The sequence below is a fragment of the Erinaceus europaeus genome, chromosome 13 (assembly GCF_950295315.1).
Source record: "Erinaceus europaeus chromosome 13, mEriEur2.1, whole genome shotgun sequence".
NCBI lineage: Eukaryota > Metazoa > Chordata > Mammalia > Eulipotyphla > Erinaceidae > Erinaceus > Erinaceus europaeus.
The window spans coordinates 5823846-5845646 of NC_080174.1; the positions used below are offsets into that span (position 1 = coordinate 5823846).

Below are 21801 nucleotides of genomic sequence, written 5' to 3' on the forward strand. Positions count from 1 at the left end.
GCTGCTTTCTGGTCCTAGAGTTCACATTTTTCAGAGTTTCCTTTTTCCAAATGACTGATTTGTGGTTTGGGACATGACTCTCCTGGCATAGAGTCAGACTGGAATACCTGAGGTTCCCAGTTCAATCCCAGATAGTGCATGTACTAGAATGATGTTTTGGCTCCTCTCTCTCTCTCTTTCTCTCTCTCTCTGTCTCTCTCTCTCTTTCTCTCTGCTTCTGCTGTGTGTGCATGTCTCATGTGAAACATTAAAGTGAATCTTAGTTGGTGGTGGGTGTGGTGTAGTCTTATATTGTAGTCTTAGAATCTTGCAACAAGCTGTTAATAATAAATTTTTAAAAATTAAACAAAACAATGAATCTTAGAAAAAAATTTAAATTATATATTTTTATGGCGAGGAGAAGCCAAAGTCTGCTGAGTTCTGGTAAGATGGCGGCACTGGACTTGAACCCCAGGCAGGCAAGTCCTGCTCTAACATTGAGATCTCTCCCTGGCCTTAGAGTTCGGCTATTTGTTGTTTATTTTTAATTTTATTTATTATTGGACAGATAAATTGAGAGAGGAGGGGGAGATAGAGAGGGAGAGAGACAGAGAGACACCTGCAGCCCTGCTTCACCACTTGTAAAGCTTTCCCCCTGCAGGTGGGGACCGGGGGCCTGAACTTGGGTCCCTGTGCACTGTGATGTGTGTGCTCAACCAGGTGTGCCGCTACCTGGCCCCTAGAATTCAGATGATGATGATGATAATGATGATGATGATGATGATGATGATGATGATGATGATGATGATTGAATTCAGCTTTTTAAACCATCTCCTAAAAGCCAAGAAGTTCAAGGACTGCACTATTCACAGCATCAGGCTCAGACAGGCTCCCTTGGAGAATCTTCTCGAAACTGTGTTGCCAATATTTCAGGTCAGGCGGAAGCAAAAAGTGATCTGCTGCGCTTGCTTTCCCGTCTTTGTTTCTGTTTCAAGGCTTATCTGTGGGCTCCTAGGGCGAGAGGACCTTGGGGCTGTGATAGTGGCATCCTGGGCCTCAGAGGACAGGGCACCTGTCTGTTTGGGGCTGGGAGTTCAGGACCCCCTCCCCCAGGGGTCTCATCAGCTCTTAGCTCTGTCTGGAGCCTCCTCTCAGATCCCCAACTGCTCACAGGGACAAACACAGGTCATGGAGACCCGAGGGAGGTCACCCCAAGCCCTCATGCTGCTCTGTTGTGACCTCTTTCTTGAACATGGATGCAGGAGGAAGCAGAGAGACAAGTGTGGAGTGGGGACAAGCTGGCGGAGGGACACAGGAAGGACAGGATAGCAGCCCTGGAAACATGGCCAGTCTCCTCTCTGGTCTGGTGCAACAGGTGTCTTCTGCCACAAACTCTTTCCTTTCGGATGCTGATAACAAAAAAGTCAGCATGTAGGGGCTTTGCAGCTCACCTGGCAAGCAGCTCACCTGGGGGAGGAGGGAGAAGAGGAGGGGGAAGGAGGAGGGGGAAGGAGGAGGGGGAAGGAGGAGGAAAAGGAGGATGAGGAGGAGAAAAGGAGAAGAAGGAAAGGGAAGGGAGGAGGAAGGAGGAAGAGAAGGAGGAGAAAGAGAAGGAGTAGAAGAAACAGAAGGATGAGAAGAAAAAGGAGTAAGAGGAGCAAGGATCCATTTTTTCAGATACCCTGGCATCTGTTTTACTCATTTCTACTATGTCTGGGACCCAGGAAGATTGGTCAGGGCCTGGCTCTAGACCGCTTGGTGAGGGCAGTCTCCTCCAGGAAACCCTCTTGAGATCTGAAGGAAAGAGGGGAGTGAAGGATGAGAATAAGGACTCTCTCGGGCCCCAGGACACTGATGTGGGGACCCAGGGACAGGTGTCTGTCCCCATATAAGGACTATGCAGCAGAGGACCTCTGTGACCTGTGGGGCTTGTCGCAGTCCTCAGCTGTGCCCTGGCCCTGTCTTGTGGTCACACAGCCATGATTACCTGAGGACAGCCAGCCCTCAAGTGGTCCCAGCACACACGTGAGTGCACTAAACTTCCAGATACCCTCACTTTCAGACACAAAAAGTAGCTAAAGGCACCCAGGTATACCCTCCCTGTTGCAGCACCATCACCTGCAGCTCAGAAATATAGCTTTTAGTGGAGTCAGGTCCATGGGCCCTGGACCCACACATCATGGAAGATGGCCAGTGTGTAAAGTGATCGTCCTGTGAACAGACTAATCCAATGACTGTCGGCACTGCTATATTCACAACAGCAGAGCTCAGTCACCAGGACTCGGAATCAGCCCACACAGCACAGCGGGTTAAGAGCACGTGGCACAAAGCGCAAGGACTGGTGTAAGGATCCCGGTTCGAGCCCCCGGCTCCCCACCTACAGGGGAGTCACTTCACAAGCGGTGAAGCAGGTCTGCAGGTGTCTGTCTTTCTTTCCCTCTCTCTGTCTTATCTCCTCTCTCCATTTCTCTCTGTCTTATCCAACAACGATGACAACAAGAATAACTACAACAGTAAAACAACAAGGGCAACAAAAGGGCATAAATAAATAAAATATTTTTTAAAAAGACTGGAGAAAGGAGCACTGGCACAGAGACTCTTTGGAATATTATTCTGTCATTTAAAAGGTGACATCGTGTCATTCAGGGCAGAGGAGACTACACTAAGTGAAATCAATCAGGAAGTAAAAGATGGTTCCCATCAACTATGTGCCATCAATAACTAGAACAAATTTGCAACAAAAAATAAATCCGTTAATAATGAATATGGTTCAAAGACTCTGCAGAGTGGTGGTTATCTGGCGGGAACAGAGAGCAAACAAGTTAGGTTGGGGGGTGTCAGGTGTGATGGTACTGCACCAGTGGTGGAAGCTGCAGTGAGATTTATACACGAGTGAAAAGTTTGCCCCAAAGCTTATAGCAGTGTTAATTCATCTTAAACTGGTGTGCCAGAGCTGAGCAGGGCTCCTCTCTCCCCCTCCCTCTCTTCCCCTCTTTCATAATGATATAAATGAGTGAGTGAGTGAATGAATGAATGAATGTGAGACAGAGATTAAGTCACTTCCATTAAGTCATGGCTTCCACCAAGGCCCTGGCAAAACAGCTGCAGACTCAACAGGGCAGAGATTAAATGGCCCTCTCTCTGTTGGTGGCTAATAACAGAAGAATCGTCTATTCTGCATCACGTGGAATCTTCAGAGGTGAAGCAGGTTCAGTGACGCCCTGCAGGAGGGTCCCTGGTCAGTCACTGGCACATCCTCTCCCACTCAACCTCCTGCCTGTCTTGGGATTCCCACATCAGTCAACCCACACCCACCTCCTGCAGTTATTATTTCTCTTGTGCCAGGAAGCCAGGTAGCCATGCTCACAGTGTGGATTCAAGACCTGGAGAGATCAGGGTTAGGGTTAAGAATAGTGCTGGGACTGGAACACCATAGACTAAATTTTGGGGTCCAGGCGATGGTGTAACAGGTTAAGCGCAGATAGTGTATAAACTAAATGTTGTTGTCCTGTAGATGGCGCACCAGTCTAGCACAAGACTCCTTGATAATGGTGCTTTGTTCTGTCCATGGTGTGGAAACCCTTAGAAGGGAAAAAGCTACCCTTTCAATGAGATTCATACAAAATTTTTTAATAGTTCATTATTTAAGAGCACTGTATCATCATACAAGGTGCCTAGACCCCAGGTTCAGTCCCCAGTTCCACCATAAACCAAAGCTGAGTAGTGCCTCTCTCTCTCTCTTCTCTCTCTACTTATTTATATATCTTTCTGTCTCTTCCTTTCTCTCTCTGCTGTGTATGTATGTGAAACATAATCTCATAATAAATAAAGTAAATCTTAGAAAAAATTAAAATCATATATTTTATGGGGAAAAACCCAAGTTACCTCTGAGTTCTGCTGCATGGTGCCACTGGACTCGAACCCAGGGTCGCTGGGGTCTCAGGGAGGCAAGTCCTGTGCTCTGATATTGAGATCTCTCTCTCTCTCTCTCTGGCCTTAGAGTTCAGCTTTTTGTTGTTTATTTTTCATTTTATTTATTATTGGACAGAGAAATGGAGAGAGGAGGGGGAGATAGAAAAGGGAGAGGGACAGAGAGACACCTGCGGCCCTGCTCCACCACTTGTGAAGCTTTCCCCCTGCATCTGGGGACCAGGGGCTTGAACCTGGGTCCTTGCACATTATAATGTGTTCCCTTAACGAGGTGTGCCACCACCTGACCCCTAGAATTCAGCTTATTATTATTATTAACTCAGCTTTTTAAATATATATATTTATAAATTATTTATTCCCTTTTGTTGCCCTTGTTGTTTTATTGTTGTAGTTATGATTGGTGCCATTGTTGTTGGATAGGACAGAGAGAAATGGAGAGAGGAGGGGAAAACAGAGGGGAAGAGAGAAAGATAGACACCTGCAGACCTGCTTCACCACCTGTGAAGTGACTCCCTTACAGGTGGGGAGCCGGGGGCTTGAACCTGGATTCTTACGCTGGTCCTTGCACTTTGCACCACATGCACTTAACCCGCTGCACTAGCGCCTGACTCCCCTAATTCAGCTTTTTAAACCATCTCCTAAAAGCCAAGAAGTTCAAGGACTGCACTATTCACAGCATCAGGCTCAGACAGGCTCCCTTGGAGAATCTTCTCGAAACTGTGTTGCCAATATTTCAGGTCAGGCGGAAGCAAAAAGTGATCTGCAGTGCTTGCTTTCCCGTCTTTGTTTCTGTTTCAAGGCTTATCTGTGGGCTCCTAGGGCGAGAGGACCTTGGGGCTGTGACAGTGGCATCCTGGGCCCCAGAGGACAGGGCACCTGTCTGTTTGGGGCTGGGAGTTCAGGACTCCCTCCCCCAGGGGTCTCATCAGCTCTTAGCTCTGGCTGAAGCCTCCTCTCAGATCCCCAGCTGCTCACAGGGTCTTACAGGTGGGTGACAGTGGCTTGAACACGGGTCCTGGAACACTGTAACATGTGCACTCTACCAAGTGTGCTTTTATTTTTATTACTTTACATGAGTTACGTCCTAAACTCACATCCAGGTTTTCTTGGGCAGAGTCCACATTACAGCGACCCCAGCATGCATTTCACGGCTTTGAAGAGAAGAGAGGGCATCGGAAACCACAAGAAAGGGGCCATCAGGCAGCTGGCAGCAGGAACAGTGATGGCTTCACACTGTCCACTCCCAGGGAGGGTGTCCTCTCCTGAGTGAGGCTCCCCTGTCCACCTCACAGGACCACAGGTTAAGCACACATGGCATGAAGCAGGCTGACCAGCATAAGGATCCTGGTTCGAGCCCCAGGCTCCCCCCCCCCCCGCCACAGGGGGGTTGCTTCACAAGCTGTGGGGCAAGTCTGAAGGTCTCTATCTTTCTCTCCCCCTCTCTATTTCCCCTCCTCTCTTGATTTCTCTCTATTATATGCAACAACAACATCAGCAATAACAACAATAACTACAACAAGGGGCAACAAAAATGGGGAAAAAAATGGCCTCCAGAAGCAGTGGATTCATAGTGCAGGTACCGAGCCCCAGTGATAACCCTGGAGGGGAAAAAAAAAAAATCAGGAGGGAAAGGGGAGATAGAGAGGAAGAGAGACAGAGAGACACATGCAGCACTGCTTCACCACTCCCAAAGCTTTTCCTCTGCAGGTAGGGACCGGGGGCTTGAACCTGGGTCTTTGTGAATTGTAACATGTGTGTTCAACCAGGTGCACCCTGGTGTGTTCAGCCAGGTGCGCCACATCCGCCTCAACTCATTGCTCAAACTGACACTCTCTGTCAGAGATGCGCTGTCAAGAAATGTCCCGCAGGGCTGCAGGTGTCTCTTCCTCAGCTCCCCTGCTCGTGGAGTGTCCCCTGTGGCGGCCAGGGGCTCATGCCTGTGTCCTCGCATGAGCTAAAATAAAAGTGTGCTCTACCCGGTGAACTATCTCCTGCCCCCCTTCCTTTCTTTTCTTTCTTTGCCTCTCTTTCTTTCTTGCTTTTCTCTCTTTTGCTTTCTTTTCTCTGCTGTCACCAGCCCAGCACCATAGCTGGGCCGTGAGCCTTGAACCCTGGATTACACGCATGGCCCTATGGGGTGAGCTGTCCCCCTGACTTGGGGTTCTAAGCCCCACGGTGACCTGGGCCATCCCAGCCCCTCTCATGGAGGTTCCAGGCAGCCTCACACATCAGCCAGCCTCCCCAAAGCTCGACGCTTCCCTGATTCTATTTTTACAACAGCAACGACAACAAAAATACCTCCTCCACCCCACCACCTCCATCCTCACCGATCAGCACCAAAGAGCTCTACTGATGATGGAGCAGTCTTGCCCTATCTATCCATCCATCTATCTATCCACTCTCGATCTGTCTATCTATCATCTATCTCTGGCAGTCTCACACACACATGGTTCAACTCCCCAAAGCTTCATTATGAAATCAACAACAGGGGCCAGGCAGTGGCGCACCTTGTAGGGTGCACATAGTCCTAAGAACAAGGACTCAGGTTCAAATCCCCACCTGCAGGGAGGGAACTTCAGGAACGTTAAAACAGGGCTGCAGGTGTTTCTCTTTCTCCTCCTCCGCTCTCAATTTCTCTCTGTCCTAACAAATGAAATAGAGAGAGGGAAAGAAAAGGAAAGACAAGACAAGAAAAAAAAAAAGGAAATGAAAGGAAGAGAAAATAGAAAAAGAGAATATACCACAAGGAGCAGTGGATTCATTGTGCTGAGCAGAGCCCCAGTGATAACCCTAATGGCAATAAATGAAGAAAGAAAGAGAGAGAGAGAAAGAAAGAGAAAGAGGGAGAGAGAGAAGGAAGGAAGGAAGGAAAGGAGGGAGGGAAGAGAGAAAGAGAAAAAGAGAGAGAAAGAGGGAGAGGGAGAGGACACAATAGGCACAGTACTGACCTCATATAGCTCATAGAAACAGCCAGCTGTTTCTCATCTCAAAGCCAGTTTCCACCCAGTTCTGAACCCAGAGATCTGAGTATCCCTCCTCTGGTGCTGTAATCACCGGCTCTGACCAGCAAGGAGCACCCAGCCCCCTGGGCTGTGATGTTTGCCTCCGCCAGGAAGCCCAGGGAGAGAATCCAGTCTGGAGGTGAGAGCAGAGCTGCGCTCATCAACCCGAGGAAACCTCAGGTCTGGAGGTCACCATGAGGCCCTCTGCAGGTTCCCCTGCTGGAAGGCGGCGGTGGCAGGTGTGGATGGGGGAGCAGAAGAGAACAGACAGGGATGGTGGCTGGGTTTGGAGCTGGTGGTACTGCTTGTTGACTCTGGCTCTGTGACTTCTCCCAGGACTGGCTAGAACAGACTCGCTTGTCTGTCCTGTGTGGCCTCACCCAGGACGTTGTCCATTTCTCTGTCCAGCCTAATATAACTCAGCTCCTTGGACCTGATCATGCCCCAGCCATTCTCAGCCACCCAGTTGTCCGCCTGCTCCAACCTCACTGGTATTCCTAGCTCCAGCTAAAGCCCACCTCCTTCCTTCAGGAAGTCCTCCCTGCTCTCTCCAGTCCCAGAATCTCATTGATGCATGGGTGGTTCAGTAGTGGAAGTCTCACCTGCCAAGACTCCTCTGAGCTTCATGCGCACTCCTGGCCAAACTCAGGCACGTTCTGCACTGTCCTCTATGGACCATGATGCTGTCAGTCTCCCAGTCTGGTGCCAGCCATTCCAGGGTCTGGCCATTTAGTCCCAGAAATCTCTCTCTCCCTCACCCCTTTTCTGTCCATAACCCACACCAGTGGCTTGGTGAGTTTCTGAAGAAATCCTGGTCGTATTTGTTGAGTTTTCAGGTGATTTTCATTGCTTTTCCTAGTTGACCAAGGAGAGCAAAACACAATCGCTGCTGCTCCGCAGTTATATCTTCGGAAGTCTCCTGTTTTTATTTTATCTTTTTGTTGTTGTTGTTGTTGTTAATTGCCACCAGGATTATCCCTGGGGGTTGGTGCTAGCACTATGAATCCACCTCTCTCAGCAGGCATTTTCTCCATTTTTAATCATTCTATGTTGTTTGATAGGACAGGGAGAAAATGAGAGGAGAAATGAGACAGAGATGAAGAGAAGCAGACCTGCTTCACCACTCATGAGTGCCCCACCCCATCCCATTTGCAGGTAGAAATCGGGGGCTCAAAGCCAGGTCCTTGTGCTTGGTGATATGTGTGCTTAACTGCGTGTAGCACCACCCAGCTCCCAATATTTATTTATTTTCCTTTTCGTTGCCCTTGGTTTTTTTGTTGTTGTTGTTGTTGTAGTTATTATCGTTATTGATGTCGTCATTGTTAGATAGGACAAAAAGAAATGGAGAGAGGAGGGGAAGACAGAGGAGGGGAGAAAGATAGACACCTAACAGATCTGCTTCACCAGCTGTGAAGCGACTCCCCTGCAGGTGGGGAGCCGGGGACTTGAACCGGGATCCTCTCGCCAGTCCTTGAGCTTTGCGCCACATGCGCTTAACCCACTGTGCTACCGCCCAACTCTCTCTTCTTCTTCTTCTTCTTCTTCTCCTCCTCCTCCTCCTCCTCCTCCTCCTCCTCCTCCTCCTCCTCCTCCTCCTCCTCCTCCTTCTTCTTCTTCTTCTTCTTCTTTTTTTTTTTTTAAGGTGAATGCATGTACAATAGCCAGGCCATGGAGAAACCTGAGTGTCTCCAGGTGGATGGCAGGATACAGTGTGCGTGTTCTTGTGTGTTCTGTGTGGACAGAGAAATACCGCGCAGCTTCAGGCTGAGATACAAGCCAAGGAAAGAGCTCAGCTGGCAGAGGACAGGACTTCCATGTCGGATCAATCCCAGATCCACCACCAGGGTCTCAGCCACCACCCTGGAGCTCTGACTTCTCTCTCGTGCTCTTGTTTTCACTCTCATTGGAAAGAGATGAGTAAATCTCTTTTAAATTGGCCATGTTGAGATGAAAGTCTGCCCTTGAAACGTGGATGGACTTAAGGAGGTTATGGTGCTCAGTGAAATGAGTCAGGTGGAGAAAAACAAGCCCAGTCTGCCGCCATGCCTTTGTAGGGATGGAGAAACAAAGCAGGTGCGGATCTTGGGTGGGTCGGGGGGAGGGGGGTGGCTCCGTGAGCAGGTCCCTGAACCTGTTAGCCTGAGGTCCCAAGTTCAGTCCCTGGCATCCCACTGCCAGAGTCGTGCTCTGGTTCTCTTATCTTGTGTTAATAAAGATGTAAAATCTTTTTTTTTTTTTACATCTTTAAAATCTAGTTTATAAAGGAGAGAGGGGGCAGGTGGTGGAGCATTTGGGTAAGCACACACATCACCATGTGCAAGGACCTGGGTTCAAGCCCCTACTCCCCACCTGCAGGGGGGAGCCTCACATGTGATTCATGAAGTAGGTCTGCAGATGTCTCTCTGTCTCTCTCCCTCTCTGTCTCCCCTCTCTTCTCAATTTCTCTCTGTCCTGTCAAAAAAAAAAAGGAAAAAAATCGCCACCAGGAGACCTGGATTCTTAGGGCCACCACCGAGCCCCAGGAATAACGCTGGTGACAATTAAAAAAAAATTTTTTAAGGAGGAGAAAATACTCCCTGTCTCTAATACGCCCTGTCTCTTCAGGTATTTCTTTTTTTAATTTTTTTATTTATTAGGGGATTAATGTTTTACAGCCGGCAGTAAATACAGTAGTTTGTACATGTATAACATTCTCCAGTTTTCCACATAGCAATTCAACCCCCACTAGGTCCTCCTCTGCCATCATGTTCCAGGACCTGAACCCTCCCCCCCCACCCCAGAGTCCATTATTTTGGTGCAATACACCAACTCCAGTCCGGGTTCTGCTTAGAGTTTTCCCTTCTGGTCTTGTTTTTCAACTTCTGCCTGTGAGTGAGATCATCCCATATTCATCCTTCTGTTTCTGACTTATCTCATTTCACATGATTCCTTCAAGCTCCATCCAAGCTGGGACTTCAGCTCTCTTATATTTTGTTGGGCCCCATGCTTCCCACTCTAATATTATTAAACACACACATACACGCACATACACACACATGCACACACACAAACACACACACACACATAGTTTGGCTCAAGTTCCACAATTATCCCTGTGTTTGAAACTTACCTTGGAAAAAGCACAGGTTGGTTCTTCCTGCTTTATTAAAATATATTTTAAAAACTTTTTAATGAGACAGATATAGAGAGAGACCAGAGCCCTGCTAAGCTCTGGCTGATGATGGCGCTTGGGGTTGAACCTGGGGCCCCAGAGCCTCAGGCAGTGGAAGCTTTTGCAGAACCATGATGCTGTCTCCCCAGCCCTTCAGTGAATTTTTAAAATATATGTTTTACTGGGAGTCGGGCAGTAGCGCAGCGGGTTAAGCGCACGTGGTGCAAAGCACAAGGACCAGCGTAAGGATCCCGGTTTGAGCCCCCGGCTCCCCACCTGCAGGGGAGTCGCTTCACAGGTGGTGAAGCAGGTCTGCAGGTGTCTGTCTTTCTCTCCCCCTGTGTCTTCCCCTCCTCTCTCCATTTCTCTCTGTCCTATCTAACAACGACAACATTAATAACTACAACAACAAGCAACAAGGGCAACAAAAGGGAAAATTTAAAAAATAAATATATATATAACTATTATTTATTTTAATGAGATTTACACACACACACACACACACACACAACCTAGAGCCCTGCTCAGCTCTGATGGTGGTGGTACTGGGGATTGAACCTGGGACTACAGGCCATGAAAGTGTTTTTCAGAACCATTATACTATCTCCACAGGCTCTTCCTGTTTTCTTAATCAGTCTAAACTTTCACAGAGACTCAAGTCAAGGTCTCGAACCTCAGGACTGACCGGTTCTATGGCTATGATTGATTTGCTGCAATAGAAACAGCTCCTAAACTTACATGGCCTAAACCCAAGTGGCCGTTGATTGAATGTATGGTTTGACAGCACAATAGTTTTAGTTGGGGTCAAGCCTCTCAACCTTGCCGGGCTTACCTGTGCACCACGTTAACTAAGTTCTGACCGGGACTGGTTGATTTCTCATGATTTTGCTCAGGAGCAGAGAAACCAGAGTCTCTTGAGGGTTGGGCTCAGAACTCATGCCACTTCTCAATATATAAAGTCTTTCAATGTCCAGCAGAGTGACTGCTGGGGCTCTGTGCCTGCACAACTGACCCACTGCTCCCAGAAGCAGATTTCTCCCTTTCTTTCATTGTTTTTTGATAGAGACACAGAGAGAGAGATATAGAAGCAGAGAGAAAGAGAGACACCTGCAGCCCTGCTTCAGTATTCATGAAGCTTCCTCTCTGCAAGTGGGGTCTGAGGACTTGAACCTGGGTCCTTGTGTGCTACTGAGTGTGCCTCTGCCCATCCCCCACAAAATCTCTTAAAAGAAGAAATAGAAGCTGGGGGGGAGGGGATAGCATAATAAATCTGCAAAAAAAAAAAAAAAAAAAACCCTTTTATTCCTGAGGCTCAAGGTCCCAGATTCAATCATCAGCCAGAACTGAGCAGTACTCTGGAAAAAGAAAGAAATGAAGAAAGAGAGAGAGAAAGAAAGAGGGAAAGAGAGAGAAAGGGAACAAATAAACTAAAGACAAATAAAAATTAAAGCTTAAATGACACATATTAGCAGCCTAATCCACAGGCACACACCCCCAAAATTATATATATTGCCTCCAGGGTTATCACTGGGGCTCAGTGCCTACAATACAAATCCAGTGCTCCTGGAAGCCATTTTTTCCCCATTTTGTTGTTGTTGTTAATGTTTTTGTTTTTAAACATTTTTATTATCTTTATTTATTGGATAGAGACAGCCAGAAATTGAGAGTGAAGGGGAAGAGAGACAGAGACCCCTGCACCCCTGATTCACCACTCGTGAAGCTTTCCCCCTGCAGGTAGGGACTGGGGGCTTGAACCCGGGTCCTTGCGCACTGTAATGTGTGCGCTTAACCAGATGCACCTCCGCCCAACCCGTTGTTAATGTTTTTGTTATTGCTGTTGTTGCATAGAGGAAAGAGAAATCAAGAGAGATGGGGAAGATAGAGAGGGAGAGAGAAAGATAGACACCTGCAGACCTGCTTCACCGCTTGCGAAGCGACCCCCCTGCAGGTGGGGAGCGGGGTTTGGGGGTCTGAGCCTGGATCCTTGTGCCGGTCCGTGGGCTTCTCGCCATATGCACTTAACCAGCTGTGCCACCGTCCACCCACTGCTACTTATTAAGAGACAGTATGTAGTCAGACAGAGCTCTCCCCACAGGAAGGGTCAACTCCAGCCCACTCTAAGTGGACTGGCAGTTTATGGGGGTACACAGGAATGCTGGGCATGTTTCTCACTTGGTCCGTTAAAGGCGGGGTATGGTGCATTGTCCCCACATGTTGTGGTCAGGGCAGGGCTTCCTGAGCCAGCTTCAAGGGTAAGACGGTGGTCAGAAGCTTCCCTGTCCCCACCCACAGAGTGTGGGTTCTGGGAGGAAGAGGACCAGCCCTGCCCCCCTCCTTTCTCATGATGGTAAACATAATAGGATAAGTTTGCTATCAATATCTTGAAGAGCTGTTTTGTTTACTTCATGAGGGAGGGGAGGGAGGGAACTCAAGACCCCATGTGCCCCCTCCCAGGTTACACTCCAAAGCTGACTGCAAAGGCTGTTCCCATGAAGTCTGTGTGCTGTGATAAACCAAGACTATTTCAACCCCAGGAGAAAGGGGGGCAGGTAGACTAAGACGGCCTTCTGTTCACCTTAGCTGTTGAGCTAGCAGCTTCTTCCTCTTACAGAACAGGTAGACGCTGAGGCTTTACATGGAAAGAAAACAGGGTCCCAGGTTGTGGCACACCTGCATGAGTCCCTGTGTCACAGCGCGCAAGGACCCAGGTTCAAGCCCCAGGTCCCCACCTGCAGGGGAAATCTTCACAAGTGGTGAAGCAGGGTTGCAGGTGTATCTCTGTCTCTCCCTTTCTCTCTCTCTCTCTCTCTCTCAAACATTTTCTTTAATTATCTTTATTGATTGAACAGAGACAGCCAGAAATCAAGAGGGAATGGGGGAGATAGAATGAAAGAAAGACAGAGAGACACCTGCAGCCTTGCTTCACCACTTACAAAGCTTTCCCCCTGCAGGTGGGGACCAGGGGCTCTGACCAAGGTCCTTGAGCCCTGTAGCATGTGCGCTCAACCCAGTGTACCACCTCCCAGGCCCTCTCCCTCTCTATCTCCCCCTTTCTCTCAATTTCCGGCTGTCTCTATCAAATAAATAAAGATAAAAAAATTAAATATGTATTTTTAAAAAAGAAAAGGCATCTAAAAAAGAGAGAGGAGCTGGGAAGGAGGGGGGTGGACTTCTGTGAGGGTGGTGATTCAGAGGTGTGACCTGTGGCCTCTGCCCTCTCCCTTCCTCCATTCCCTCCTGCTTGGAGCCCCTTCACCTTTTGAGAAAGGGTAGCAGGAAGGAGGAGGAGGAGAAGGAGGAGATTTTGCAGCCATGTCCCCCAAACTCTCAGCTGGGTCCCAAAGCAGCCAGGCACAGGGGCAGGAGGTCTGACCTCTCCCCATCCCCTGTGAGGGCCTTGGTCCTTGGTCCTCAGCCTGGAAGGTTAGGGCTCCAGCGTCCTCCTCTGTCCTGAAGGTTTAAGGCCACTGGGAGGGACTGTTCCGCAGGGGTGGCAGGAAGGGACCAGCTAGGACACTGATGGGACAGAGCAGAGGCTCAGCCTCCACCCCAGCCCCCAAAGCGGGCCAGGGAGCAGGACTTCCACTCAGACACACTCACTCTCCACATCCCCTCACACACCCCCCTCCCCACCAGCCCCAGCCCCCCGACTCCCCCTCCCCCCGACCCCCAAGGTCAGTTTCACTCTCCAAGAGCTGGGTATCTGCAGCTTGGATCTGCCTCCTCCTCTTCTTCTGTCTCCTCCCTCTCTCCTTCCTCCCCCTCCTCTCCCTCCTCCTCCACCTCTTCCTCCTCCACCTCTTTCTCCTCTTCTACCTCTTCCTCTATCCATTCCTCCTCCCTTATCTCCTGTTCCTCTTCTTTCTTCTTTTCTCCTCTTCCTCCTTCTCCCCCTCCTTGCCTTTGTTTCTCATGACTCCTGACTTGAAATCAGAGCCTTTCCCCCTGACACCCCCCACATTAGCCTGATATCTGACAGTGAACTTCATCTCCATTGACCTTGAGAAGGATTTTTTTTTCTTATTTTTTTTAATATTTTATTTTATTTATTTATTTATTCCCTTTTGTTGCCCTTGTTATTTTATTGTTGTAGTTATTATTGTTGTTGTCGTTGTTGGATAGGACAGAGAGAAATGGAGAGAGGAGGGGAAGACAGAGAGGAGGAGAGAAAGATAGACACCTGCAGACCTGCTTCACCGCCTGTGAAGCGACTCCCCTGCAGGTGGGGAGACGGGGTTTGAACCGGGATCCTTATGCCGGTCCTTGTGCTTTGCGCCACCTGCGCTTAACCCGCTGTGCTACAGCCCGACTCCCCGAGAAGGATTTTTAATTATGTTGCCTGAGAATCTGATATTGAGGCAGATTTTGTTACTGAGTGTTGGTCTGCTTCTAAATTCTGCTTCTAAGACCCCTTCTGTTTCATTGGTTTAATCCCCCCTGCTTAACACGGTATTCTATTTACATAACCACTGTTAACTAAGCACCACCCTGCCTCCAGGGCATTGGTTTAATCCCCACTGTTTCCCACGCTTTTTCCTTCTCCCCAGTACATCCTCTTCGGACCTGACTCTTCCGCCTCAGGATATATAAGGACAAGATTGTAATTAGAGATAGCTTAGATTGCGCTGCATTCCACATGAATAAAGACTGAACTGCGTACCACTCAGTCATGAGTCCCTGGTCATCTCTCTCTCCCGCCTCGGAAGCTAGGCCGACAACTGAGTTTTTGTTGCAAGGCTCAGTGTCATTACTCCAACTACTGAAGAGGGCCAGACACTGATACCCCTAGTACAGCACATGTTACCATGTTAAGGACCCTGGTTCAAGCCCCTGGTCTCCGTCTGCAGGAGGGAAGCTTCCGGAGAGGTGGAGTAGGGCTGCAGGTGTCTCTCTGTCACTATCCCTCCCTTTCCCCTCTGCCCGATCATGTAAATAAAGAATTATCGATGAATCAAAGGTTCAAGGAAAACAAGTTGATGTCAGATGCTGGCAGGCAGATTTGAAGGGAGAATCATGTCTCAAAACGCATTTTTCTCTCAGTCTGTGGTCTGGAGTTTCCACAGGGAAGGGAGAAGGGTAGTTTGTTGTGGGGGAAAGAAATGGGGCCCAGTGCCCTGGCCGTCTAGCTGGCTTCAGTGAATCAGCAGGGCCGGACAGGGTGGTCTGTTCCCTGCAGAACCAGGAGACACAGAGACCACACAGTTGTGCAACCAGTTGAGTGCACATGTTACCATGCACAGGGACCCAGGTTCGAGTCCCTGGTCCCCACTGGCAGAGAGGGAGCTTCACAAGCAGTGAAACAGGGCTGCAGGTATCTTTCTGTCTCTCTCCCTATCTGCCCCCCCTTCCTCCTCAATGTTGATGCTTGCTGTGCATCTGCTATGACTGATCATGTCCTCACAAAGGGAGAGCTTGACCCACTGTCCTGCTCTGTTTCCACAGCATGGGAGTCCAGTTCCGTTTAGCGGCTCAGCACCGGAAGCCAGGCTGGGCAGGGTTCTCCGCAAGGCGTGGCCACCCACCAGGTAGGTGGATACAAACGTGTGTCCCCAGGAGCCCCCCAGGGACCCCCCAAGCCCCTCTCTTCTCTGTGCACAGAGAAAGGGAGAGACAGAGAGCAAGAGAGACAGTGTGCCCACCATCCATAGAGCTCCACCTGACTTTCACGTGGCGATGGTGATGGGAGGAATTAATCCCAGGGCTTCAGGCGAGGAAAGGTTTGTGGTTTTCAAGTTGAATTATCTCCTGACCCCTAAGAATGTGGTTTAAATTGGTCCCTTTCTTTCTTATTTCTTTTTTTTTTAATTTTTTAATATTTATTTATTTATTTTCCCTTTTGATGCCTTGGTTGATTTTTATTGTTGTTGTAGTTATTATTGTTGTTATTGATGTCATCATTGTTGGATAGCACAGAGAGAAATGGAGAGAGGAGGGGAAAACAGAGAAGTGAAGAGAAAGACAGACACCTGAAGACCTGCTTCACCGCCTGTGAAGCGACTCCCCTGCAGGTGGGGAGCCGGGGGCTTGAACCGGGATCCTTATGCCGGTCTCCTTGCGCTTCGCACCAGGTGCACTTAACCTGCTGCGCTACTGCCGGACTCCCTCAATTTATCCCTTTCTTTACTAAATTGATCCAAACCAGAAGTCTGTCTCTTTCTCTCTTCCCCCCCCCTTCCTCTCTCTCTCTCCTTCTCTCCCTCTCCCTCTATCCCTCTCCCTCTCCTTCTCTCCCTCTCTACGTTTCCCTCTCTTCCTCTCCCTCTCTCTCTCTCCCTCTTCCCTCTCCTCTTTCCCCTCTCCTGTCATCTCCTCTTCCTCTCCTCCTCTTTTCTCCTTCTCCTTCTTCTTCTCCTTCTTCTTCTTCTTGTTCTTCTTGTTCTTGTTCTTCTTCTTCTTCCTCTTCTTCCTCTCTCTCTCTCTCTCTCTCTCTCTCTCCTTCTCTCTCCTATCAATGACTCAAGCAGTCCCTGAATACACACAATCATTTTCCATGTTACCCCCTTCGCCAGCAGATGGGGGTCGAGCAGAAGTACTTTCACTGTGAAAACCTCCATTTACCACTGGGCTAGAAACTGCCACCACCACCCCAACACCCACCCCACTCCCAATGCCCCAGGCTGAGCTGTTTCCGTTTACTGTGCTACATCACTGGTTTCCTATTTTGATTCACTTTTAAAAAAATTTCCCTTAGGGAAATTTTGCTCTTTGTTGTGCAAAGCAGTTAACAGCAGCTCCTCTCTTCATGACATCACTGGGATGGGGTCTCTGTATGCAGGAAAACTCAGTAATCACAAGAAAAAAAAAGAAAAGAAAAGAAAGAAAGAAAGAAAGAAAGAAAGAAAGAAAGAAAGAAAGAAAAAAAAAAGGAGGGAAGGAGGCAGTTGAGGGGAACAACAGTGAAAGGAGAGGAGAGAGGAGAGAAAAATGTCAGGTCAAGATCCAAGTGTTGGGAGGCACTCCGCAGAGAGAAGGCCAGAGAGAGAAACATTTCTTCCCTGAAGCTGTATAGAATCCATGTCTTCCTCAAAGGAATGACTACTGGACAGATTTACATGTGTCTTATCTCTCAGTGGGGCTTATCTCATACTATTAAATATTCCAGTATTTTGCTCAAGGCCCTGGAGGTGGTGCAGTGCATAAAGTGTTGGACTCTCATGCATGAGGTCCTGAGTTCAATATTGGCCCAGTATCAAACAGAATATGCCAGAGGGATGTTTTTGTTTCTCTCTCCTATCTCTCCCCCTCTCTCTCTTGTTTTGTTTTGAATCTTTATAAAAATTTATTTATTATTGGATAGAGAGAAACAGGGAGGGGAGAGGGAGATAGAAAGGGAGAGAGACCATTTATGAAGCATCCCCCTGAAGGTGGGGAGCCGGGACTTAAACCTGGGCCCATGTGCACTATAATGTCTGCTCTTAACCAGGTGCACCAACATCTGGCCCCCAACCCTCTCTCTCTTTATCATAAATAGATAAATGAATGTTATTAAAAGCCTATTTTGCTCAGATCACCAAAAGCAGTCACCAATTCCTACCCAGAAACCATGCAGGTGACCAGGGGAGTCAGAGGTGATGTCACAGCACTGCCCCCACTTAGAGTCCACTGGCATCCGGTTCACGGTTGGGTCCAATGGGGGTCTTCAGAATCACAGGCAGCTACACTGGAAAAGTCCAGAGAGTCCTCAGACAAATTAAAATGGAAATGTCTTACAACCCCGCATATCCATGCCTAGGCATGAAAGCAGAGTACTGAAGGCACGGATTCTGGAGGGTCTCTGTGCCTCTCAGTTCACAACAGTCAAAATGCTAACTTCATACCTGTCAGTCAGTGACTGGATAAAAAAAGCTGTGGGAAGTATGTTCTGTGGAATACTACTCAACCATCAAAAAGATGGCAGTGTGTCTTTTGGGGTGGATTTTTGATCGAACTAGAGGTGAGGATACTAAGAGAAATAAGTCAGGAAATAAGAGGCAACCATCAGAGGGGTTTGTTCATATGCAGAACACAAATAGCTAAAAACAAGCAAACTTGTGGGGCCAGGTGGTGGAGTACATGGTTGAGTACACATGTTGCCATGTGCAAAGACCTGGGTTCAAGCCCCTGGCCCCCACCTCTTGGTGAAGCTTTACAAGTGGTGAAGCAGGGCTGCAGGTGTCTCTCTTTCTCTCTCCTTCTCTATCTCCTCCTTCTCTCTCAGTTCCTCTCTGTCTCTATCCCAGATAAATAAATATTTTTAACAACTTGCTAGTAATAATAATCATGCTGACTTTTAGATCCTGGGAGGAGGAGTAGGTGGACAGGGGTCTCTGGTGTGAGGAGTCACGTACTCACATAGCATATGCGGGTGTGACACGGTGCTCCTAAAATCGTACATTACTGCAAACCCATGTTAAATCAACTAACAGTTAAAAACTACAGTCCTGCTTTGGGCAGTAACACTGCCACATGGTCCCAAACACCTGTGCCCATGACCACAGTGTGACGTCTTCCCTTTCCCACAAGCCCCACCACTCCCTGTCACTCACCCACCCAGCTTTCCTTCATGACGCCCCCAAGTCTAGGGAGGCCCTGCTGGGGAGCTGTGCACAGGACAGCCCGTCCTTACCCCGCAGCTGTGTGGAGATGGTCAGGGCTGGGCTGCCTGTTTGGCAGAGAGGTCCCAGGTGTTAACACACAGAGCAGAGTGCCCTAGCACCTGGGAACATCATTTGGGGTCCATCTTCCCTTTTTTTCTCATTGATTTACATTTACTGGCACTTTAATATTGATTGATAAAGGTGTAAGATAACATGGGGTATAATTCTATACAGTTCCTACCACCAGAGCTCTGTGTCCCCATTCCCTCTATTGGAAACTGCAGTGGTTCTCCCAAGGTCACAGACATGGGCTGACTCTTTATATTTCCCCCCACTTTTTTCAATGCTCCTGCCTACACTTCCTTTCTAGGTAATCTCACACCTATTACGACTTCCGAGTGTCTTTCCTTTTTCCCTCTTCTGTCTCAGAGAGGCAAAACTAAGCCCTGGCTTCCCGCTGGTGTTTTCCAGATTCGCTTCTCTTTTATTTATTTTATCTATACAAACAAGATTCCTGGTGGGAAATACTTCAGGTCCTGGTGGAACAGGGGCTCATAGCCCTCTGGTTTACTCCCCCTATCATTTCCCCCTCTGTAAGTATGAAATAAAATTATTATTATTAATTAACCAGAGCACTGCTGAGCTCTGGCTTATGTTGGTCTGGGGGAACTGAACCTGGCACCCTAGAGCCTTAGGCATGAGAGTCTGTTTGCATAACCTTTGTGCTATCTCCCCCACTCTGGACCAAAATTCTTTATGGGGTGCAGAAGATGGGAGGTCTGGCTTCTGTCATTGCTTCTCTACTGGACATGGGTGTTGGCAGGTGGATCCACACCCCCAGACTGTCTCTGTTTTTCCCTAGTGGGGCAGGGCTCTGGGGAGGGGAGGCTCCAGGACACATGGGTGAAGGCGTCTGCCCAGGGAAGTCAGGATGGCATCACAGTAGCATCTGCAACTTGGTGGCTGAAAGGTGGTAAGATATAAAGCGGGATGAAATGATTAATGAACAGGAAACAAAGAGTAGCAATAGGGCAGGTGAAAGTAGGAGACTTACTTTTTCTCCTGTCCCTTTTCTTAAAGAATCAACTAGACATCAGCAGGAGCCCCCACCTCATTTGCTGGCACCGCAAGGCTTCCTGCGGTCCCTGTCATTTACACACACCAGCTCATGCTGAGAGCAACCAGTGAAGAGTAGGAGGTGTGGGGTGGGTGGAAAGGTCAGGCGGCGGAGAACCTTCCCAGCAGTGAGCTCCAGCAAAGGCTCCGGGCACCATGGTGGTTTCTGGAAAACACTGTCATCCACCAGGGAAAGACAGAAACAGGCTGACGGTGTGGATCCACCTACAAACACCCATGTCCAGCAGAGAAGCAATGACAGAAGCCAGAACTCCCACCTCCTGCTCCCCATAAAGAATCTTGGTCCACACTCCCAGAGGGAGAGAAATGTCAGGGGATGGTGACTAGAGGGCTCTGAACCCCAACTCCATCAGGACCCAGAGAGAGAAGAGAAAAACAACAAAGGACACTCAGAAGTAGTAATAGGTGGAGGTATGACTTAGAAGGGGAGAGAAAGCAGGACCAGAGGAAAAATGGGCCAAAGTATGTGCAGGTAGATAGACAGATAGTTATAGAAATAACAGTCTGTGATCTTAGGAGACTCATTGCAGTTTCCAGTGGAGAGAGGGAATGGGGACACAGAACTCTGATTGGTGGTGGGAATGAGGTGGAAATGTACCTCTGTTATCTTGTGGTTTTTGTAAATCAATACTAAATCACTAATACAAAAAATTAAAGTAACAACAGTAAGAAAAAAAAGCAAGAAAAACCACTCTGTCTTGGAGCTGCTTTATTTTATTTTTCTGTCTGTTTTGTTTTTGAAAATGACTTTTATTTTTTATTTCTTAATATTTTTATTTACTTACTATTGGATAGAGACAGAGAGAAATTGAAAAGGGAGGAGGAGAGACAGAGAGACACCAGCAGCCCTGCTTCACTACTCGTGAAGCTTTTCCCCTGCAGGTGGGGAGCGGGGGCTTGAACCTGGGTCCTTGTGTATTATAATGTGTGCACTTCACCAGGTGCCTCACCATTTGGCCCCTCGCACCCACTTTACAGAAGTGTGTCCTTCAGCCATCACACAGGAATGAAGCAGCAGGCTTCTCTGCGATAGATTTGCTTCCTGAATTAGCCAGGATAATTGATATAAAAGTAACGGGGTGGGGGTGCAGGGCTAGGGAGCTCAACGGTTATACAGCGTCTCTCAGAACTGAGGCTCCCAAGAAACCCCTTGAGTTTCCAAATGAGTTAAACCAAGCTTATGATAATTTTTCTTTTCTTTTTTTTCTCTCCTTTTCTCTTCTTCTGTTTTCTTAAATCTCTTCAGACTTTATTACAGAAAATTATTTCCTGTAATCTTTTCACTGGCCTATTCTGACATGCTCCTAATGACATCAGAATAACCTAGAAGATAATAATAATAATAATAATAATAAATTTAAACTTTACTTCATGGCAACTAGCAGCTATCAAATTGATGGCTTTATTTCCACAAGTAATTATAGTAGCTATATTGTCACTTTCTCTAGAGTGATCAAGATTCGTAGAACACACACCAGTCAGACCTGGCTTATCATCAGCATTTATGAAACAGAACTAGGTCTGGGGACACATCGTAGTCTTAATGTAGTGAATGTTGAGCCTCCTCTATTTTGGGGGGTGGGGTGGGGGGGAGTTAATGGTTTACAGTAAATACAGCCGTTGGTACATGTATAAAATTTCTCAGTTTTCTGAAAAACTATCTCACCCCCAGACTTGCCCTAAAGATTATAAAACCAGGACAGTGAGAATATTCACGGGGTGAATCTCTGTTTCTGTGCCATCTGTCAGTCACTTTACCCTCACAATGGGCCTTTTCTCCCCCCGCTCCCCAGAAAGAGCCTGGCATTGTCAGTGTGCCATCCACAGCTGGACCTGGCCCTGGCCCTGCCCCCTGGACACGGCCCTGTGGTCCTGCACAGCCCTGTGGTCCTGCACCAGGGCCCCCACACCAAGGACAGACACTTGTTCCTCTTCCGGGATTGGCTGGTCGTCGCCAAGCAGAGGTGAGTCCAAGACCTTCAGTGTGGCCTTTTGCTGGAAAGTGGTTTCTTTCCGAGTCCCCATC

The 21801-nt window shown here is 48.2% G+C and overlaps 1 protein-coding gene across 1 annotated transcript in view; it reads left to right on the forward strand.

The window, feature by feature from the left end:
• Positions 1–21801, forward strand: part of LOC132542468 (uncharacterized) — a 61632-nt gene that overhangs the window by 2097 nt on the left and 37734 nt on the right. The window contains exons 2-3 of the mRNA XM_060205062.1: positions 15505–15587; positions 21569–21739. Coding sequence (XP_060061045.1) covers positions 15505–15587; positions 21569–21739 — 254 coding nt within the window. The remainder of the gene's footprint in view (positions 1–15504; positions 15588–21568; positions 21740–21801) is intronic.